At 38.8% G+C, this 17,471-nt stretch overlaps 3 protein-coding genes across 6 annotated transcripts in view; 2 read left to right on the top strand and 1 right to left on the bottom strand.

The window, feature by feature from the left end:
• The first annotated feature begins 783 nt into the window (after window positions 1–783).
• Window positions 784–4,810, top strand: cmbl (carboxymethylenebutenolidase homolog (Pseudomonas)). The gene is made up of 6 exons (XM_008438629.1): window positions 784–887; window positions 2,849–3,063; window positions 3,163–3,270; window positions 3,376–3,518; window positions 3,601–3,692; window positions 4,268–4,810. Exons 2-6 carry the CDS (start codon window positions 2,849–2,851, stop codon window positions 4,445–4,447), a joined length of 738 nt encoding a protein of 245 aa, XP_008436851.1. The 5' UTR covers window positions 784–887; the 3' UTR covers window positions 4,448–4,810.
• On the bottom strand, window positions 4,802–8,699 carry cct5 (chaperonin containing TCP1, subunit 5 (epsilon)). Its single transcript, XM_008438628.1, has 11 exons — window positions 8,478–8,699; window positions 8,029–8,089; window positions 7,745–7,909; window positions 6,992–7,190; window positions 6,679–6,871; window positions 6,301–6,450; window positions 6,063–6,182; window positions 5,747–5,932; window positions 5,520–5,657; window positions 5,259–5,439; window positions 4,802–5,120 (listed from the first exon to the last, which is right to left on the bottom strand). The coding sequence occupies exons 1-11, from the start codon at window positions 8,580–8,582 to the stop codon at window positions 4,993–4,995; spliced, it is 1,626 nt and encodes a 541-aa protein (XP_008436850.1). The 5' UTR covers window positions 8,583–8,699; the 3' UTR covers window positions 4,802–4,992.
• Window positions 8,700–8,827: 128 nt separating this feature from the next.
• Window positions 8,828–17,471, top strand: part of mtrr (5-methyltetrahydrofolate-homocysteine methyltransferase reductase) — a 35,059-nt gene continuing 26,415 nt past the window's right edge. The window contains exons 1-9 of one of the 4 annotated variants that reach the window (XM_008438627.2): window positions 8,828–8,988; window positions 9,904–10,048; window positions 10,196–10,349; window positions 10,499–10,616; window positions 10,701–11,121; window positions 11,203–11,316; window positions 12,401–12,557; window positions 12,718–12,806; window positions 15,057–15,237. In XM_008438627.2, the coding sequence (XP_008436849.1) occupies window positions 9,905–10,048; window positions 10,196–10,349; window positions 10,499–10,616; window positions 10,701–11,121; window positions 11,203–11,316; window positions 12,401–12,557; window positions 12,718–12,806; window positions 15,057–15,237 (1,378 nt within the window). In that variant the 5' untranslated portion in view covers window positions 8,828–8,988; window position 9,904. Of the gene's footprint in view, window positions 9,016–9,048; window positions 9,397–9,903; window positions 10,049–10,195; window positions 10,350–10,498; window positions 10,617–10,700; window positions 11,122–11,202; window positions 11,317–12,400; window positions 12,558–12,717; window positions 12,807–15,056; window positions 15,238–17,471 lie in introns of those variants that run through there. The other 3 variants (XM_008438625.2, XM_017301985.1, XM_008438626.2) reach the window with 3 other exon arrangements.

Genomic DNA, 17,471 nt, shown 5'->3' with positions numbered 1-17,471 from the left:
ATGGACTGGCAACCTGTCCAGTGTGCCTTGCCACCAACTGTTAGCAGCTGGTGCAAGGCAGACCTTTTACCAGTGAGGATTAAAACAATACAGATGTCAGGGCTTGTCATATAGTGCCCTTTAAAAGAAATGGCTTTATTCTAAAAGTTTCAGTGTCACCATGCAACTAAAATGGAACCCTGAATACGTTTTACGTAAACAAAAATACGTGTAAAATAACAAATTCTGCACAAAAATTGTTTTATTTTATTTTAGAAAGTTTGAGATAGTGATTGAACTTTGATAAAGTTAGACTCTGCAAGAACAAGTGGGCTTAAAAAAAAAAGAGTAAAATACCAATCTTTTTATTCAAGCTCACCACACTGTCTTTAAACTTAGCAAAAATATCTCAATGTTCAATGAAAACAGACGACTTTTTTTTAAAAATATAAGAGTAGTAATTAATTTTATTGAGAAGACCAAGAAGATTTGAGATACAGAAATATCACAATGTAACAACATGACAACAACAGAATCGGCTAAAGGCTCTTTAGAAGTTAATTTTATCCTGAACTGTTTTTGTGACAGTGCTCCTTTCTGAATAAATTGGGCAAAATTGATCATTGATTTTCAATCTAAATTTCCCCCTTTCGGTTCCTGCAAAACAAACATTTGACAAACACTGAAACTTTCTTACATTACAACAGCATGGAATTTATTTTGTAGTATAAAGAAAAGAAAAGTGCTTTTATTTTGAAACCAACCACAAGAAAGTCTTGGCAGGTAGATGTTTGTCACGTGACCAGTTATTTATTCTAGTAGCCCATTCATTTTGTCTCAGAGTCTGCAAACCTGTCCTTTTCCTCACTCTAGCCATTACTATACTTTGGAGACCCCAGGACAATAAGGTATGTGTCTAAATCAGTGCAAGCTGACTTTGAAAAAGCTAACGGAGTGCTTAAAAATCTGCATAATTCTCACATTTTTGAAAAATAATCCATTATTAGCCATAAAAATCGTTAGAGATTTTCTTGCAAAATGCTTCGTCACTCTGTTGCGTAACATAGAGACTTTTACCATAATGATCCTAAGTGAGCAACTTTGTTACAAAACTTGAGCTTTCTTCATTCTACCGTGGTGGCATAAATTAAGATTTCAAAGGCTTAAATCACAGATTTCTTATATGCATTGGTGTTAAGTGACTTCGATAATGACCGTAGACGTTGCCAGACTAGACAGAGTTTACGGAAGCATAGTGCTCAAACTGCTTTTCTTTCCTTCCTTTCTTTCTTTCTTTTTCTTTTTTTTTTACCGTAAAAACCTTAACGTGAACAAAATACGCAATGCATTTTTTTTTCTGTTGCTGCTTTTTCACCATGATGTTGAAACTCCTAGTGATCATTAAGGTAACAAGATGAGATCATACTTTAAAATAAATAAATAAATAAATAAATAAATAGAATAATAAATATGTAGCTACAAAAAATGATCCAGCAGAATTTATTTTTTGCTATGGGAACTGCTCCTTTGGTCTCTATTTTCTCTCTTACTTTCCTCAGTCATCCAGCATCTCTTCTTTGTCTTTCCACAAACAAACCCTGATTATCTGCAGTAGCTTGTAAAATGTACAAAATATTTCTTTTCCATCTTTACGTGACTCACATAAAGAGCATTAGATAAGAAGACTAATTGGAACAAGGTTAGTGCTATTCTATCAAATGCTGTGACATCTTGTTCTACAAGTCATTAACTTTTCACCTTAATTACACCAACATATTCATTAGGTCATTTAATACATTATTCAGTCTGCCACTGTTTTCATTAGGAACAAATCCAGTTATGAAATGTCTAATTGTGGTCGAACAAAAGATTTGCTTAGTCACCTTAGTACATTTTATGGTTGTATGTTGTGTATTAAAAGCATGTTGATTGATGAGGGGAGTGGCGACTGACTTCTTCTGAGTTCAGCAGATAAACTCGATAAAACCAAGTTACTTATTCTTTTTTAAAGGCCACAGAGGTCATGGAGTTACAATTATTTTAAAAAATCATTCCTGATCTTTAAAACTGAATTTCAAATTTAAAAAGGAACTCAACTAGTAGAGAGCCCAAAGTGTCGCAGGTCAGTTAATAATTAAAACTTCATTTATGTCAAACTTTGAATGAAACTTTAAAGGAATACATAAATAAATCATAATATTAAATCTTTAATTATTTAATAAAATTAATAATTTATATAATACACATAATTGAAATATGAATGTGTTATAATGTTAAAATCAGTTTTAAAAAGAAGAAAAAAACACCATCAGTACCTAGTAATTATAATGTAGGTGAACTTTTCTGAAACAATTTACCGTAAACTCTATTACCTCCTTAAATACACCCTATTGGCTAATCAACTGCTGAACCTTGTTAGTAGCACTGTTACTCACAGACTTTGATAGGTAAGGCTGACAGATAATAATATCATGATGTGCTGCAGAGCTGGACTGGATAATAATTCATTAGCAGGTGAAATAACTGTACATGATTTTAAATCAAAATTAAGCTAAACATGAATAATTTCCCAATTGAATTCTTCAGTTACATATCCGATAAATGATTCCATTATTTACTGTACCTAATATTATTATTATTTTTTTATTTATTATGTGTGTACTTTCTTTCATCATCACTAACATTAGTACTTTTAAATGGCATCTTTGGATTATGGCCCCTTTCAGCCCATATTGAAAATGAAAATGCATGTTATTTTCCCAAATTAACTCGTGGTCACACAACATGCCCTCTTTACCTACAAATACTTGTTCTGACAGAACAGAGTCACTTCCAATCTCCATCATGCCGTGTCTGTGTGTGTTATTAGATGGCAAACGAGGCCAAGCCATGTCCCTGTGATATTGGTGATCGGTCTGATTACGGAGGGCTGGGCCAGGAGGTCCAGATCGAGCACATCAAGGCATACGTAGTGAAACCCTCCGCCGCATCGGACAAGGCTGTGATTGTCATCCAAGACATCTTCGGATGGGAGCTTCCCAACACCAGATATATGGTTGACATGCTGGCTGCCAATGGATACACGTGTGTTGAAACGTCGCTTCTGTATATTAACTGAAAAATGCATCAGGATTGTTATTCTATTTGCCCCGATGGTCACTTTCCGCTTTTTGTCCTGGGCAGTGCTGTTTGTCCCGACTTCTTTGTCGGGAAGGAACCCTGGAGTCCAACCAAAGACTGGTCCACATTTCAGGAGTGGCTTAAGGATAAAAAACCAACGGACATTAACAAGTGAGTGCACTTTCAGTTCAGCTTTTCTAGACGGACTCTTATTGGGCAGTGCTTGTCTTGAATCTTTAACATCACGCATGAGCCTAATAGTTATTTCCTTCTCAGAGAGGTCGACGTTGTGTTGAAGTACCTGAAGGAGCAGTGTGGAGCCAAGCGCATCGGAACAGTGGGCTTTTGCTGGGGAGGAGTGGCAACACATTACTTGGCCTTGTTATATCCTGAAATCAAAGCCGGAGTGTCTGTTTATGGTACGTCGTTTAACCAGCAGAATACATAGTATTGTTAATTTAAGTTGGATTGAGAATGGGGTTTACGGGGTTAACTCTGCAGGAATAGTTCGTGAAAGAGAGGACATGTATTCGCTGAAGAGCCCGACACTGTTCATCTTTGCAGAAAACGATAATGTCATCCCTCTGGATCAGGTGAGTGAGTGTGTTCTGTTTCTGACTTCCACTGAATTCCTGCTTTCATTTAGAATGTTTTTAATTAACTTCGGAGTGTTCCTATAGACCAGTTCAAAAATTGTGATATTCCTTGAAATTTTTTCTCACTTTGTAACCATAAGATTCAGTGCATATTAAAGTTTTATATAATAGATCAACCTGATATGTGCGATTTTTAGTTTTTGGAAAAATACAGCATGCCTTTGCATATGCCCCCCACAACCCCTTTCCGATATACCATCTATTAATGAATGTAGAAGTGTAAAAATTGTAGTAAAGGAGGAATGCCATTGTTTCTCTTGAGTTATTTTGTTTTACTTGTGCATTTGTTTTGTATATCTGCAATCTGATCTCCCTTGGAAAATATTTATGAAGTACCCTTCAAAATAATGTGCTGCTTTGTGTTGCCTTATCTCCTAAAATTCTACTGAAACACTGTAACATTTAAGACTTCAATGTGACAAAATGCAAAAAGTTCTGAGGTATTGCACGCATACTGTAGCTGTATGTTTAAGCACAGTGTGCTTAAACAAACTTGTTCTTTCACTCATTAGGTCAGTGCCCTGGAAGCAAACCTGAAAGGGAAATGCACAGTAGACTTCCAGTTGAAAATATTTCCTGGACAGACCCATGGCTTTGTCCACCGCAAGAGAGAGGACATCAACCCAACTGACAAACCCCAAATTGAGGAGGCCAGGAAGGATATGCTCAACTGGCTCAATAAATACATCTGAACATGTGAAATAAATCAAAGCTTAAATTGCACTTAAGATGAAAATAGTGCCTTAAAACACAATCAGATTAATATGGATATTGATTGGTGGGTTATGTAACTTTGTAGTTGATATTACATCATACCTGTGTATTTTTTTTAATGTCTGGATGAAAGTATAATTTTTTCTGAAAAAAATATTTTAACCAATAAATCATGAATGTATGCCGAAAACAGGCTGAATGCAGTACAGAAACACTATGAACACAGCAACAAAATATACTCAATGAAATGATGAGATTTTTAATATTTAGATCTGAATACGTAAATGTACCCAATGAGCAATAACCCAATGTCAATAAAAGTGAAGCACACGGAAATTTCATCAGTCAAATGTTTTATTGGAGACTTTGTAACGAATAAAGCTTGGACATGTTGTATCAAATGATAAATAGCAATACGCAGTGCGACGCGGACATGGAGCTCGAGGAAGTGCCAAAGACCTCTGAAACAGCTCACTCATTTAACCCCCTCACACTCGAGCTGCTTTCCTTCAGTCGGGGAGCTTCAGTCTTCGCTCTCTCCTGGGTTTCGGATGTCATCTATCTTTAGGATCATCTTAACCACCTGGGTAGCCAAAAGGATCTGCTGCTTCTTGCCAATCAAGGTCTCAATTACATGTTGCTGCTTCATGTCTGCGCAGGACGAAACAAAGCTAATTAAGCTAAATGAGGGCTTAAAAGTTTTCTCAATTTATGTTGGTGGAAAAAAAAAATATATATATATTTGCATTTCAATTATCCAGATCAGAGAACAAAGCACAAACGTCTTACCATTGGTGTTTTTGTGCAAGCAGTCGATGCCAAGGAAAGGGTTGTTGTCCTTTACTTGTCTGGCTCTGACCTCGGTCATAGTCTGGATGGGGTTGAGTCCGCTGTTCTCGGCCAATGCCATCGGGATGACCTCTAGAGCATCAGCAAACGACCTCATGGCATACTGTTCCAATGATGGGCACTGTTGAAGAAAACCGATGTAAGTACAAAAAGGTCCAAGTGTCAACATCAAGATTTTTACACCAGGTGTCCAAGTCGTACATTATCCGCCGCCTGGTTCACAGCGAGAGCACATGCAATCTCTGACGCTCCGCCGCCGTAAACGACACGGTTGTCTCTGACCAAATTGCGAATTACACACAGAGCATCATGGAGCGCACGCTTGGCTTCCTCGATGATCTATTGTCAAACAGGAAAAGAGTGGATTAAAACCAACATGTGCCAAGGTAAATGCGTAGTTTACAGGGCGAGGGATGGTAGGTGCTCACCATTTTGTTGCCACCACGGATGAAAATGGTTACGGCCCTGGTGTTTTTGCACTCTGTGATCACCAGCATGTGGTCCTTGGTTGTGCCAAAGGAGATTTCCTTCACTAAGCCGGCGGTGCCCAGCTTCTCTGGCGTCAGCTCACAGAACCTCGGCACAATCCGCCCCCCTGTGGCTATCGCTATCAACTGCACCAAAAACATAAAACATACTGAGTAATTAGTAAGTAATATACTCGATTTAATGGAATAATCAAGGTGGAAAGAGTTCAGGAACGTTTGATTTTAAGGTCTTCGGCACATTTTAACCATTTCTTACTTCAATCTCTGGCCCACCGACCCAGCGCACGGCAGGCAGCTCGTTTTGCAGCAGAAGGTGGTTCGCCTCGTCATCAAAGCCCCACTGGCAGATGGCCAAGTTAGCGCCAGTGCTTTTAACCTGAAATAAACACACACATACATTGTTTACACCAAGTGAGTTAATCAAATATTTAAGTCGTTACGACAATCAGCTCTCGCAACAATCTAAAGCAGGACAGTAAATTTGGGGCATTCACCTGCTGGATCATCTCTTCAAACTTTTCTTTTTCATACTTCTGGAGGGCTTTGTAGTCCTCAACTGAGGTCACGTCCAACTTATGCTTGGTCTTGGGCTTCGGTGGCTCAAATGGGCAGGTCAAGATAGCGATTTTAGCATCATTTAGAGCCTTGTAAAAAAGGAAGAAGAAAACATTCGCCTCGTTAGAATACAGCTAAATGAGATGCAGGTAATCAAATTGATCTTCATCCTGTTCATTTATTCTTAATCTGAAAAAATACATTTCAAATAATTTATTTTTCATCTTGCTGGAGGGAAATTAGAAGCAGATAATAAAACGATGATTAACAAAAAAAGACAGGAATCCTCTCACGATATTATTCACACATATTTATACCTTGGGCATCTGAGGGTGGCTGAACTCTTTGTCAACTATCACACCCTTGATGAGCTGTGTGTCCTCCAGCTTTCCTCCTACTTTCCCTTCCACCTTGATGAGCTCGAAGTCAACATCCTTCCTTTCCATGTCAGCCACAGTGAGGATGGCATTCACTGCGATCTCTGCCATCTGTCTGTGGCACCGGTTAATTCTAGAAAACAAGGGGAAAAAAAAACCATTCAATATAACTCACAGGCTTGATTATGTGAAGTTAGGAAATAAAAAGATCTCCCACAAATGTTACTGTGAACCAAAAAACCTTACGACTTACACTTTTGATCCCAGTGTTGTCATGGCAGTCTGGATGAGAGGTTCAGTGTTGTTGGGGTCACAGGGAAAACTTTCTGCCATTTTGTCTAGTGTCTCTATAGCGATGCGTGCAGCCTGGTCGTACCCATCAGAGATCCTGATGGGGTGGATCCCTCGGTCCAGCAGCTGCTCGGCCTGCTCGAGCAGCGCTCCAGCCAGCACTGAAACAAAAATAAAAATGTCTAAGTACTTAACTCAAATAAGAAAACATCAAATTCACTTCCACTTCACCATAACGCTAATTTTTTGCTAGCTAGCCCATTGTACTTTCAATCTAAGATTTAAAATAAGAGGCTACGGTCCCATGTTCGATTCTCAAGCCGAGTAATTTCCTGCATGTCTTCCCCATCTTAACAAACCTCCTTCCCATCAAGCTAAAATCAAAAGAAGGCCACTAGCGCTATAAGAACAAGATCCAATTAATGCAAAAAATATATAAAAATAATAAAATAAATACAAATAAAATTGCCTGATAAGTAGTGAAAAAATATTTTATATATATATATATACATATATATATATTTAAGAACAATATCTTTACATTAATGTATTAATTAATTGAAACATTAATTGGATTACTCCCCCAACAAAGCTGTTAGTAGCAGTCCTACCTGATATCAACAGTTTTTATTTGAGTACAGCACTATTTTGGAAATTAATAACTGTAGCAGAATGGATTCCGAAGCACCATCACCATCTGTGCCAGATCACATACCAACAACTCCAGTGGTTCCATCACCAATCTCATCATCTTGGGACTTGGACAGCTCCACCATAAGCTTGGCAATCTGATGGTCCACATCCATCATGCTGAGAATAGTGGCTCCATCGTTAGTGACGGTCACCTCTCCATCCTTGTCAACCATCATTTTGTCCAGACCTAATTAATAATTGTTAAAGAGGACTGTTAATATATTTAACTGTATATAGAAGATAGAGGTTTGAAATAAAAGAACCTTATAAGCCGAAATGACAGCATAGTGTATAGTTCTTGCATACCGTTAGGTCCCAAAGATGTTTTCAGCGTTGAAGCGACAGCTTTGGCTGCCATGATGTGAGACTATAAAAAAAACACAATATTTGAAGTTAGCCAATAATTTCATCTTCTCTTTCATCACTTAAGAATTTGTCAGCTAAGATGGCTTTGTTATAGAGGTGATGCACATCACCATTGACTATTGAGGGCAGAGCTATGTGAAGCAACACCCCCTGGCTCAAAGCCGTACAGAGGAGCACATGGGCCTCCATGTTAGCATGACAGCTTACAAATCTTTCTAGTGCTGTTACGATACTAATGCAAATCAGCTGGACTTCCAGGACATACCTATGCATTTAACGCAAGCGTTTACGTTTAAGCGCCTCTCGTACTTAACTCAAATAATAAGAAAACATCAAATTCACTTCTATTTCACCATAATGCTAATTCTTTGCTAGCTAGCCCATTGTACCTTCAATGCGTCAATTCCCGTTAGCCGAGTCTTCTTGTCTTGGTCTTTAATGATGATAAAAGGCCTGCCATATTCATCAAATGCCAATGTGCCCAAAGTGGACATGTTGAGTGATGATTTAAGAGTCGCTATGTGCGCTCAGTACTTATAAAAGTGAGTTTTAAAGATGTTGTTCTGGAGTGTTGCTAGACTGCAAGCCGCACGGTTCTGCCGGCGACTTCTGGAAGGCTCCAAGGGCGGGGAGGGCGGAACCAAATACTCAGAAATGTGCCTTACTAAATGCTCAAAAATCTTCTAATAAAGGTACAGTTAAATCTTCTGTCTAAAATAATGAACTATTATGCTTGATAAAAAAATATTTCCAACACTGGCATGACGACCGTTGAGAAAAACATGAGCAAAAAGTAGTTTTTTTTGCAACGTGGTTTATTCCGATCACGTTCAATCTCAGCAGGCGCTCTGATCTCGCGTGAATTCAGAAAAATAAAGTCAATGGAAATGTGTTGACGAGGTGAGTTTGTAAAGCCATTCTAAAAAGGTAAGAGCCATTCTGCAGAATTAATGTCTGTTAGCTCTATTGTTAGCTATAGTTTAACTTATGCGGTGCCGTAAAATAGTATTTCATTCGCACGAACGGAAGCAAATGTTTGCAGCAAGAGTTGACCCGGAGTTCAGATAATTGTGCTTTACTTTCTGAACTTGCTATATTTTTATAGTTTCGACGGTGGCTGCTTTTATTTTGTTTATAAGTGACAAAAATCGACACATTTCGCTCCCACGTGTGCTGTTATGAATACAGCTGTCACCGTGAAAGTTGGACGTAATTTCCGGTGTGCTGTTGATATGATTCCGGTCAGGTTTTACCCAACTTGGAAGGTGTTATTGTGGCCGCCTGTCTGTTTTTTGTCCAAGTATGTTGGTAAGAGGATACATCTGGTACACACTCCTACTCTGAGTAGACAATCAGATTTTATCTGTTGTCATCCATCAACAACTGTTTTGTTTAGCGGCACTCATTGCAAGGTTGTGTCTGCTTTTCTCTCGGGCATTAAACTACACATTTTAAAATACTGCTTATGCTGTGAGTAAGCATAAATTACTGCCTTAATACTTTGTGGAGCCTTCATACGACTCATTGATTTACGCTGAGATAAAATGATAAACATTGGACTCTTTACTAATCAGGGAACTTTTGAGGACATCTGGTTGCACAAAGTAAATGCAGAATGCAAATGCATGCCACACTTGTCAGTTACACATTTATAAGCATTTTGTGCTGCCAAACTAGGCGACATGACTGATCAAAGAAAGGCGGCAGCTGAGACTACTGTAACAATGTGGTGACATTAACTCTGAAGGGGGGAAAAAGATTAGAGTATATTTATATTAATACAAAAACGCCCTCTTTTTTTTCCTTCTTTCCTAGCATGCCTCTTGAGGTGAAGCCTCGGTTTGTTGTGCTGTACGGCTCTCAGAAGGGTCAGGCTGAGTCCATAGCTGAGGGCATCGCTGAGGAGGCCGAGGAGCACGGCCTGGTTGCTGATCTCTGCTGCCTGAACCAAAACAACAAGGTATCTGTCAATATAACAGAATTACTTTTGTACTGCATGAGTTCCTGCACACCAAGAAACCATTCGGAACAAGATAAGAATTCCCCTAAATCGCCTGAATGCTTTGCAGAAATGCTGATAACTAGCTTAGAATATGTTTACTTCTAGTATAACTTGGAGAAGGAGCGTGCCCCGGTAGTCTTTGTCGTGTCTACCACTGGAGATGGGGAACCTCCCGACAATGCCCTACAGTTTGTGAAGCGCATCAAGAAAAGGACCCTCTCCCCTGACCACTATAAACACCTTTTATACGCACTTTTAGGTAATTTCTTACTCAAGGGGTGTTAAGGAATTCTTGTGTAGTTTATCCATCATAAATATGGAAGCTGCTTTGTCATGATTTGTAAAGCAGATGTAACCTCACATTGTTTTCTGTTCAGTCGCTCATCAGCTGTTCTCTGTTTATCTCAGCTTTAGGAGATACAAATTACGCAAATTTCTGCAACTGCGGGAAGACGATTGAACGTCGTCTTCGGGAACTCGGAGCCAGACAGTTCTACCCGACGGGGTACGCAGACGACGGCGTAGGGTAAGCGGACATCCAACTTTCATAATTTCTCTCTTCTCTGTCCTGCTGCTGTTTTATAATCTCGCCGATTTTGTTGTGTCTTAGGCTGGAGCTGGTTATTGACCCTTGGCTCAAAGGACTGTGGAATTCCATTAAAGACGCCTTGACAAAGATGGCTTCCGACAGAACTGTCCAACTTAAGGAAGATTCTGCCAAAGAAATTCCTGAGTCATCTTTACCAGACGTCCAGTTGAACCTCTTGAGCATCGCTGATAAACAGATCTGTGAGCCAGACTCTAAATATTCATCTTCTTTGGCCATTTCTGATGTCAGGCCACCTCCGGCGTCAACTGTCTCTACATCAGCACCAAACACACAAGCCTGTAGTGAAGGATTCCCCCAGGTTTCCTTGGCAGCCTCACTGACGAGCTCCCTACCGCCGCTGTCTGAGTCCTCTCTGAATGTTCCTGCGCTACCTCCCTCCTACTTAGACGTTTCTTTACAGGAAGCAGACACTGCGGAGCAGGTGATGAATTTTCAAGACGGAAAAGGAAGACACATCTGCTATGCTTATCCCCTCACCCCATAAATGTTTTCTTTTTTGCAGGCTGCTGAACGTTTGAGCAAGGAGAGTCGTTACGAGGTGCCCATCTCTAAGGCGGTTCAGCTGAGTAAAGGAGACTCGGTGAAGACAGCTCTTCTGCTGGAACTGGATATTTCTGTAAGCGTCGCAATATACTATGTAGTTGCCTCTTTACTTATTGATTCCTCTTGCAAAGGTGTTTTAAAAAGTCTAAAAATAAATGCATTTTTTTGGTGCATTCCCATATAGTCTCACACGGAAAACAGTGGAAAAATCCAAACTTTGATTTGAGTACACATATTGAATAAATGAACTGTCTCTCATTATTCCAGATAATACTTGGCCATCTCTTATGCTGTCTTTTCTTAAGTTCAACCCACAAGTTTTTAGGTCTGGGGACTCAGATGGTTATATAAGAAGGTCAATTCTGTGTATTTTGTATACTATATTTAAGTATATTTGTTTTTCAGGGTATATTAAAACTCTTCATCTACAATATTACAACAAAAAAAAAATCACTGCAATAATTAGGGATATCCTAGATTTTCATATGAAATAAGTATCAACAATAATGTTCTGTTAGAGGTGGCCACATGTGCATTTAAAACGTCCTTTTATTTCAAAGAGTTTCCGATGCTCAGCAGTGAGCGTGAGGTGCTTTTCCTCACACTCACCTGAAGAATGAAGAGCTGAGAAACGTAATTTTAGCATCACTTCAGACAGGGATTCCAAGCAGAGATTAATTAACTATGCGCATTTGTATATACGATGGTAAGAAAAATGAGGACTTTTTTTTTGTGGCATGCTTCCTAAACAAGATCGGGTTATTAGAAAGCTTGTTTTTTAACTTCAGTTCTCTTTCTGCTTTGGGAATATTTCTTTTCCTCCCTTGCCATCCTCTTTACTGTGGTTTTCTTCCAAGATAAAATTGTGTCCTTGCCCAGCCTTGTTTGTCACAGTTCCGGGGCTCTTGCAGACATTTTCTTACAAATGAAGATCTGGTTTACATGAACATATGATGGTATTCAGTGGTGGTTTCCCTGCTAACCAACGGCTTGAGGCATCTACATTTTTCTGCTTGATTATGGTACCATAAGTGTATTTATTCTAAGGCCTTTTATGTTTTTTTTTTGTTTTTTTACCAAATAAGTGGGGAAACTGCTGTGGGGTATAACGACAACATTATATAACATAGGTTCTTACATTTTTATTTCATCTCTAGGCTTTCCCATCCATGACCTATCACCCTGGAGATTCTTTTGATGTGTTTTGCCCAAATGTGGCCGAGGAGGTGGACCATCTGCTCCACAGACTCGGCCTTCAGGACCAGAAGAACCATCACGTTCAGATCTCTGTAAAAGACAATACAAAGAAAAAAGGTAAGATCAGAATAGCTTTATTTATTTTTTTTGTTTAAACAGCCAGAGTTTTAAATAAACATGTAACAAACTGAACGTCATTTTGTGTGTTTTTCATAATGAATCCTCTTTACAAAGTATAGTTTTACATTCTTGGATTTTCTTTTCTTTCCTCCTGTAGGTGCTCAGGTGCCACCACACATTCCTGAAAATGTTTCACTGCTGTTCCTGCTCACTTGGTGCCTTGAGATCAGGAGCGTTCCTAAGAAGGTACTGCATGTTCCAAGGTTGCTCTGCAGCCACTTCCGCCATCTTTAGCTTAGTTTGAACATGAGGTTATGACAAAAAAACAAGGCGACAAAGCTATTTCAGCAGCCACTTAAATGATTCTCATTTAGTCCACGTAAGTCTAGGAAAAAGCAACAAGAATAGTAAAAAAATAAAAATAAAAAAATAGGGTGTGTGAGTATCAGTAAATTGGTTGTGTTTGTTATAGATGTTAATGAAAAAGTTGCATGTGTTCTTCCCCTTCGCCCAGCAACAAATCTTTGGAAAGGGTGGGCTGAGAAGGATCCACCTTAACCGTCGTTTCAATCCAGAGAAAAGAAGAAGAAGAACGCATTTGGAGGCGTCTTCGAATTTAGACAGTCAAATTTGTCGCATCGTTGTGACTTAATTGACTTCAAATGCGGCTCTTGAATGGGGAAGCCCCTGAGTTGGGACCCTAATAAGCCAACCCAAGTCATTATTTATGTTTTAATCCAATGGGTTTGGTTTTTTCTGGTCTGTGTGATTTGCATCGCTGATGCTAAAGGCAAAGAACTTCCTACTGAAACATTCTTCTGCTTCTTCCTTGTTAGGGGAGTACAGATAACAAATCACCCTCCAAGAACTGGCAAACTTTTAAAGTTCTTGTCGAAGTTCGAGAAAGGAAAAAAAATACTTCACTTGTAGTGTACATGTAATTAATTGCACAATGCAGATATGGTTAAAATATAGCTCCTTATCATTTTTGTGACTGAGCAAGTCTACTGGAGCTCAGACTGTCTTTGTTAAACTCTAGTTCCTGAAAGGAATGCTGGGGTACAAAGTTTGCTTTGATAAGTTTAGTTGAGGCTGAATTTACTCAGTCTGGGGCCGAAGTTGAAATATTCATCAAACTTTTCTGGTCGCCTGTGGCGGTGTAGAATTAAAATCACATGTAGAGTGTGAAAATATCAAGTTGTAGCTGTACTGAGCTGTGAAAAAAAAAAAGAAAGTCTCAGCTCTGGTCGGGAATGTGCTCTGCACACGTTTCTTTTGGAAATCTTAAAAACACCTTCTTGTAGTCATTGTCTTTCTTTTTTCCTTTTTTTAAAAGATTGAATTCATATTTATTTTTCTCGTGGATGTATCATTTCAGTTGATTTAAAAAAAATATATTTTGGAAAGCATAATTAGTTCATTATTTATAAATGAGTAAATAAAACACGTTTGTTAACTTGATCAATTTGAGGAATATTTAGTCTTGAAAACCGCTTACTGCATGTGACACATTACATTGCAGTTTTAATAGGATGCTATTTATATTGGGATATCAAAGAGCAGTGTGTCAGTATGGTTGAACATTAAGAAAACTTAGCAGTTTTTAAATATGACACATGTGTGTTGATCTTTGTGAGGTCAAGAGATTATAGGAAAGAAAAAAAAATGCTGTTCACCTAAACTTGCCCACATCTACATATCTGATTAATGAGCCTAAAACAGCTGAAGAGCTGAGAGATTATTACCTTGGCATCTCCAGAATCACAAACAGAAAAACAGGAGTCTGCTTTTGTTTTTGTTTTTTTTTGTCATAAAAATTAATATTTTTCTAGATTTTTATTTAAAAGTTATGTTTTCCCGGTTGTTGTTGAAGATAATTATTTAAAGCTATATGAAAACATGCTGCTAATCTATACAGCTGTGTGAAATTATTCAAGCCACCTATGCATAATTAATGTCTTTCCACAACTTGGTTATCGTTTTAGATTAATTCGTAGCTATTGAAGGAAGTTGTGTAATTACTTTTTAATGAGGTTTTTAATGTTTTCAATTAATGTTTTTTTAAGTATTTTAATTGAAAACACAGCTTATGTTTGGGAAAACAGGTTGTTTTTCCAAATGTCGTGTTGTAATTGTGAATTAAATGGCATTTAAATTGAAAACTTAACAAGACTTCAGGGGATAGAGCTCAATACCTGATTGCAATAATAGGCTCTGATGAATTTGTTCGAGTATTAAAGCTTACCTCATGATAAAATGGCCAGCGAAACCATCTCCCAAGTTTAAGGATTTAAAAGATTTTTTTTTGTAGCGGTTGAAGCAGCAGCACATTTAGAATCAAGGTCTTCCGGCTTGCGTTGTTAAACGCGCCTTCGTTTGCTTCTGTGGATGAAACCTTCAGTAGGGATAAAATGCGGAAGGAACGTCTGCCGTGGCTGATGAAGGCGCAGAGCAGCTTTGGGTGAAACCGCATCTGTTTTGTGTGTCTGTGTGAAGGCTTTTCTGCGAGCGCTGGTGGAACATACGTCAGACAGCGCCCAGAGGAGGAGACTGCAGGAGCTCTGCAGTAAGCAAGGCGCTGCAGACTACAACCTCTACGTGCGAGACGCAAGCCTCGGAGTGTCGGAGCTTCTCGCTGCCTTCCCGTCCTGTTCGCCTCCTCTCAGCCTCCTAATAGGTCAGACATTAACCCGTTTGCTCAAGCACTTTCAGTTCTGGTCACGAGTTTACACGCACTCGTCGTATAGGTGTGAATTTGTGTCCAGGACAATTAAATGCTTTTTAAACGCATGAACTGAAAAGACAAGTTGGGATATTTTTTATTTATTTTTTTGTGTGGTTTTTCTCAGATTAAAAACAGGATTGGAATCACATACAGGCTCAGATATATACAAGTACCATGAGTAATGTTTACTTTAATACTTACCCTGGAAGCGACGAAAATCATGTGGTTGAAAAGCAGCTTCCTATGGAATATTTCTCCTAATTTTAATAGTGTTATAAAGGTATTCTGAACCTCTGCGGGTTAGATTAAATGTACAATAAACTAAAACTCAAGCCCCCTGTTCTTCTTCCTAAAATTCTTCCAGGTTGTATGTTATAACTATTCCCTAACTGGAAAAAGAAGAGAAAACGGGATAAGCTATTTTTGTCCGACATTTTTTCCTAACAGGCCACCGAGAAAAAAAAAAAAAAAGAAAATCTCTGCAGATCACATTTATTTTTTACTATACTTGTTTACCTTATTCTTTCTGTCACATAATCCATAGGAGTGTGCTTAGTATTGATCCAGCCAGCTACATCAGTAGCATATAAATACTCCGAATGTTTTCATTTTGTTCTCTTCAACAGTTGTGTATAAATATCTAATGAAAAGTAAGCTTTCATACTGCCATATGTTGCACTATAACACTTTTGTTAGATATTTGTTTTCTTTAATCAGACTCTGTGTTTCGGTCAAAGCAGCAGTGATCTGTGAAGGAACTGGACAGGTTTTCCTGTCATGTTACATTTCATCCACTAGGCGTCACTGTAACCTCATTAAAAAAAGCAAGATTTTTATTTTATTTTTTTTGTCAAAGCTTTTAATCACAAAGTAGCCCACCCAGTTTAATTTAAGGGTCAACACTTATTTCTCTACTGAATTTTTTAAATGCACATCAGCTCCAATAACTGTTTGGTGCCATAATTTCAGTGTTGCTCACCTACCTCACTGCTAATAATTTCATCGTTTCCCATCTTTCTTGGATCCAGCTGCAGGTCGAAAGCAAACATTTTCCTTCAACTCATTAAGATAGTTGGCTGGTCATCCTACATGGATCCTAATAGGCTTTGACCGAAACTTAGCCGACAGTGAAATTAAGTTGGCTTCAGCTTCACGTACACAAGTTGAGTTGTCCTCCAAAACAGCTGTGTCACAGCTCTCAACCTACCCCAATGTCAGTTATTTTAGGCCAAACTTGCCAAGCGCAGCACCTTTTTTTTCCTTCGCTTCCGTGGTGAACTGATGCAGAAACCTCTTATCCGGACAGTCTTGCCCTCGTGAAAAATGGTGCGTTCAAGGCCCCGCAGGGCAACAGCTGTTGGCTGGTTTGCGGATGAGCCTCGGAGCTTCGGAAGGACGGGGTTGAAAAAGTAAAAAAAGAAAAAATCCAGGGTCTGTCCGGATCATAGGTTAATGGTCAAATCTGGCTCAGAGTGTCAATTGGAAAGTGCACCTCTGCAATTTTTCCACTTCTCCTGCTTCATTACCTCCACCGGAGGAAAGGTGTTTGCTGCATGTTGTTCACTAACTGTAAATACCAGAGGGAGATGTATTTAAGCCCAGATGTCTACATCCCACTTCAGGTGGAATGTAAAAGTAAACTCAGGGTATAAATTTGAGGGAGATTTCTACCGCTTAGAGCCAGCTATCTTGTTAAATGATCCATTGTTTCATTGTGTCAAATATAAACTTTGGGGTTACAGCCTCAGGGAAAGAAATGTTCCCAGGAATGCTCTATATGAGCATTTCTCTGGTTTACTTTACTGCTGGGTTGCAATGAAATAGTGCAGCTTTTACCTCTCGGTTTTTTTTTAAGCATGATTTTTTACTTCTGCTACCAAGTAAATCAATCTAAAGTAGAGGGAATTCAGCACTGTAAAAATAAAGTATTCACCCCTTACAGTTTTCTTCTGGTTTTCCTTTTATGCTACACTTAATATGCCAATTAGCCAAATAACTGAAGTCAGTGCACGTTTCAAACCAAAGCCACTTTTGAGCAAAAAAGAGAACACTGTCTCAAACCATCACACTCTCACAACTACTGTGGTATAAATAGCATTTAGCCTTCGAAAATGAAAGCTCGGTTCTCCAGCAGAAAATCCCGAAGACTGACCATCAGTTTGTGACCTTTAAATTGGGCGTTCTGA

This window comes from Poecilia reticulata, linkage group LG20 (assembly GCF_000633615.1).
Source record: "Poecilia reticulata strain Guanapo linkage group LG20, Guppy_female_1.0+MT, whole genome shotgun sequence".
NCBI classification, from domain to species: domain Eukaryota; kingdom Metazoa; phylum Chordata; class Actinopteri; order Cyprinodontiformes; family Poeciliidae; genus Poecilia; species Poecilia reticulata.
This window is presented reverse-complemented; position numbering and strand designations above follow the sequence as displayed.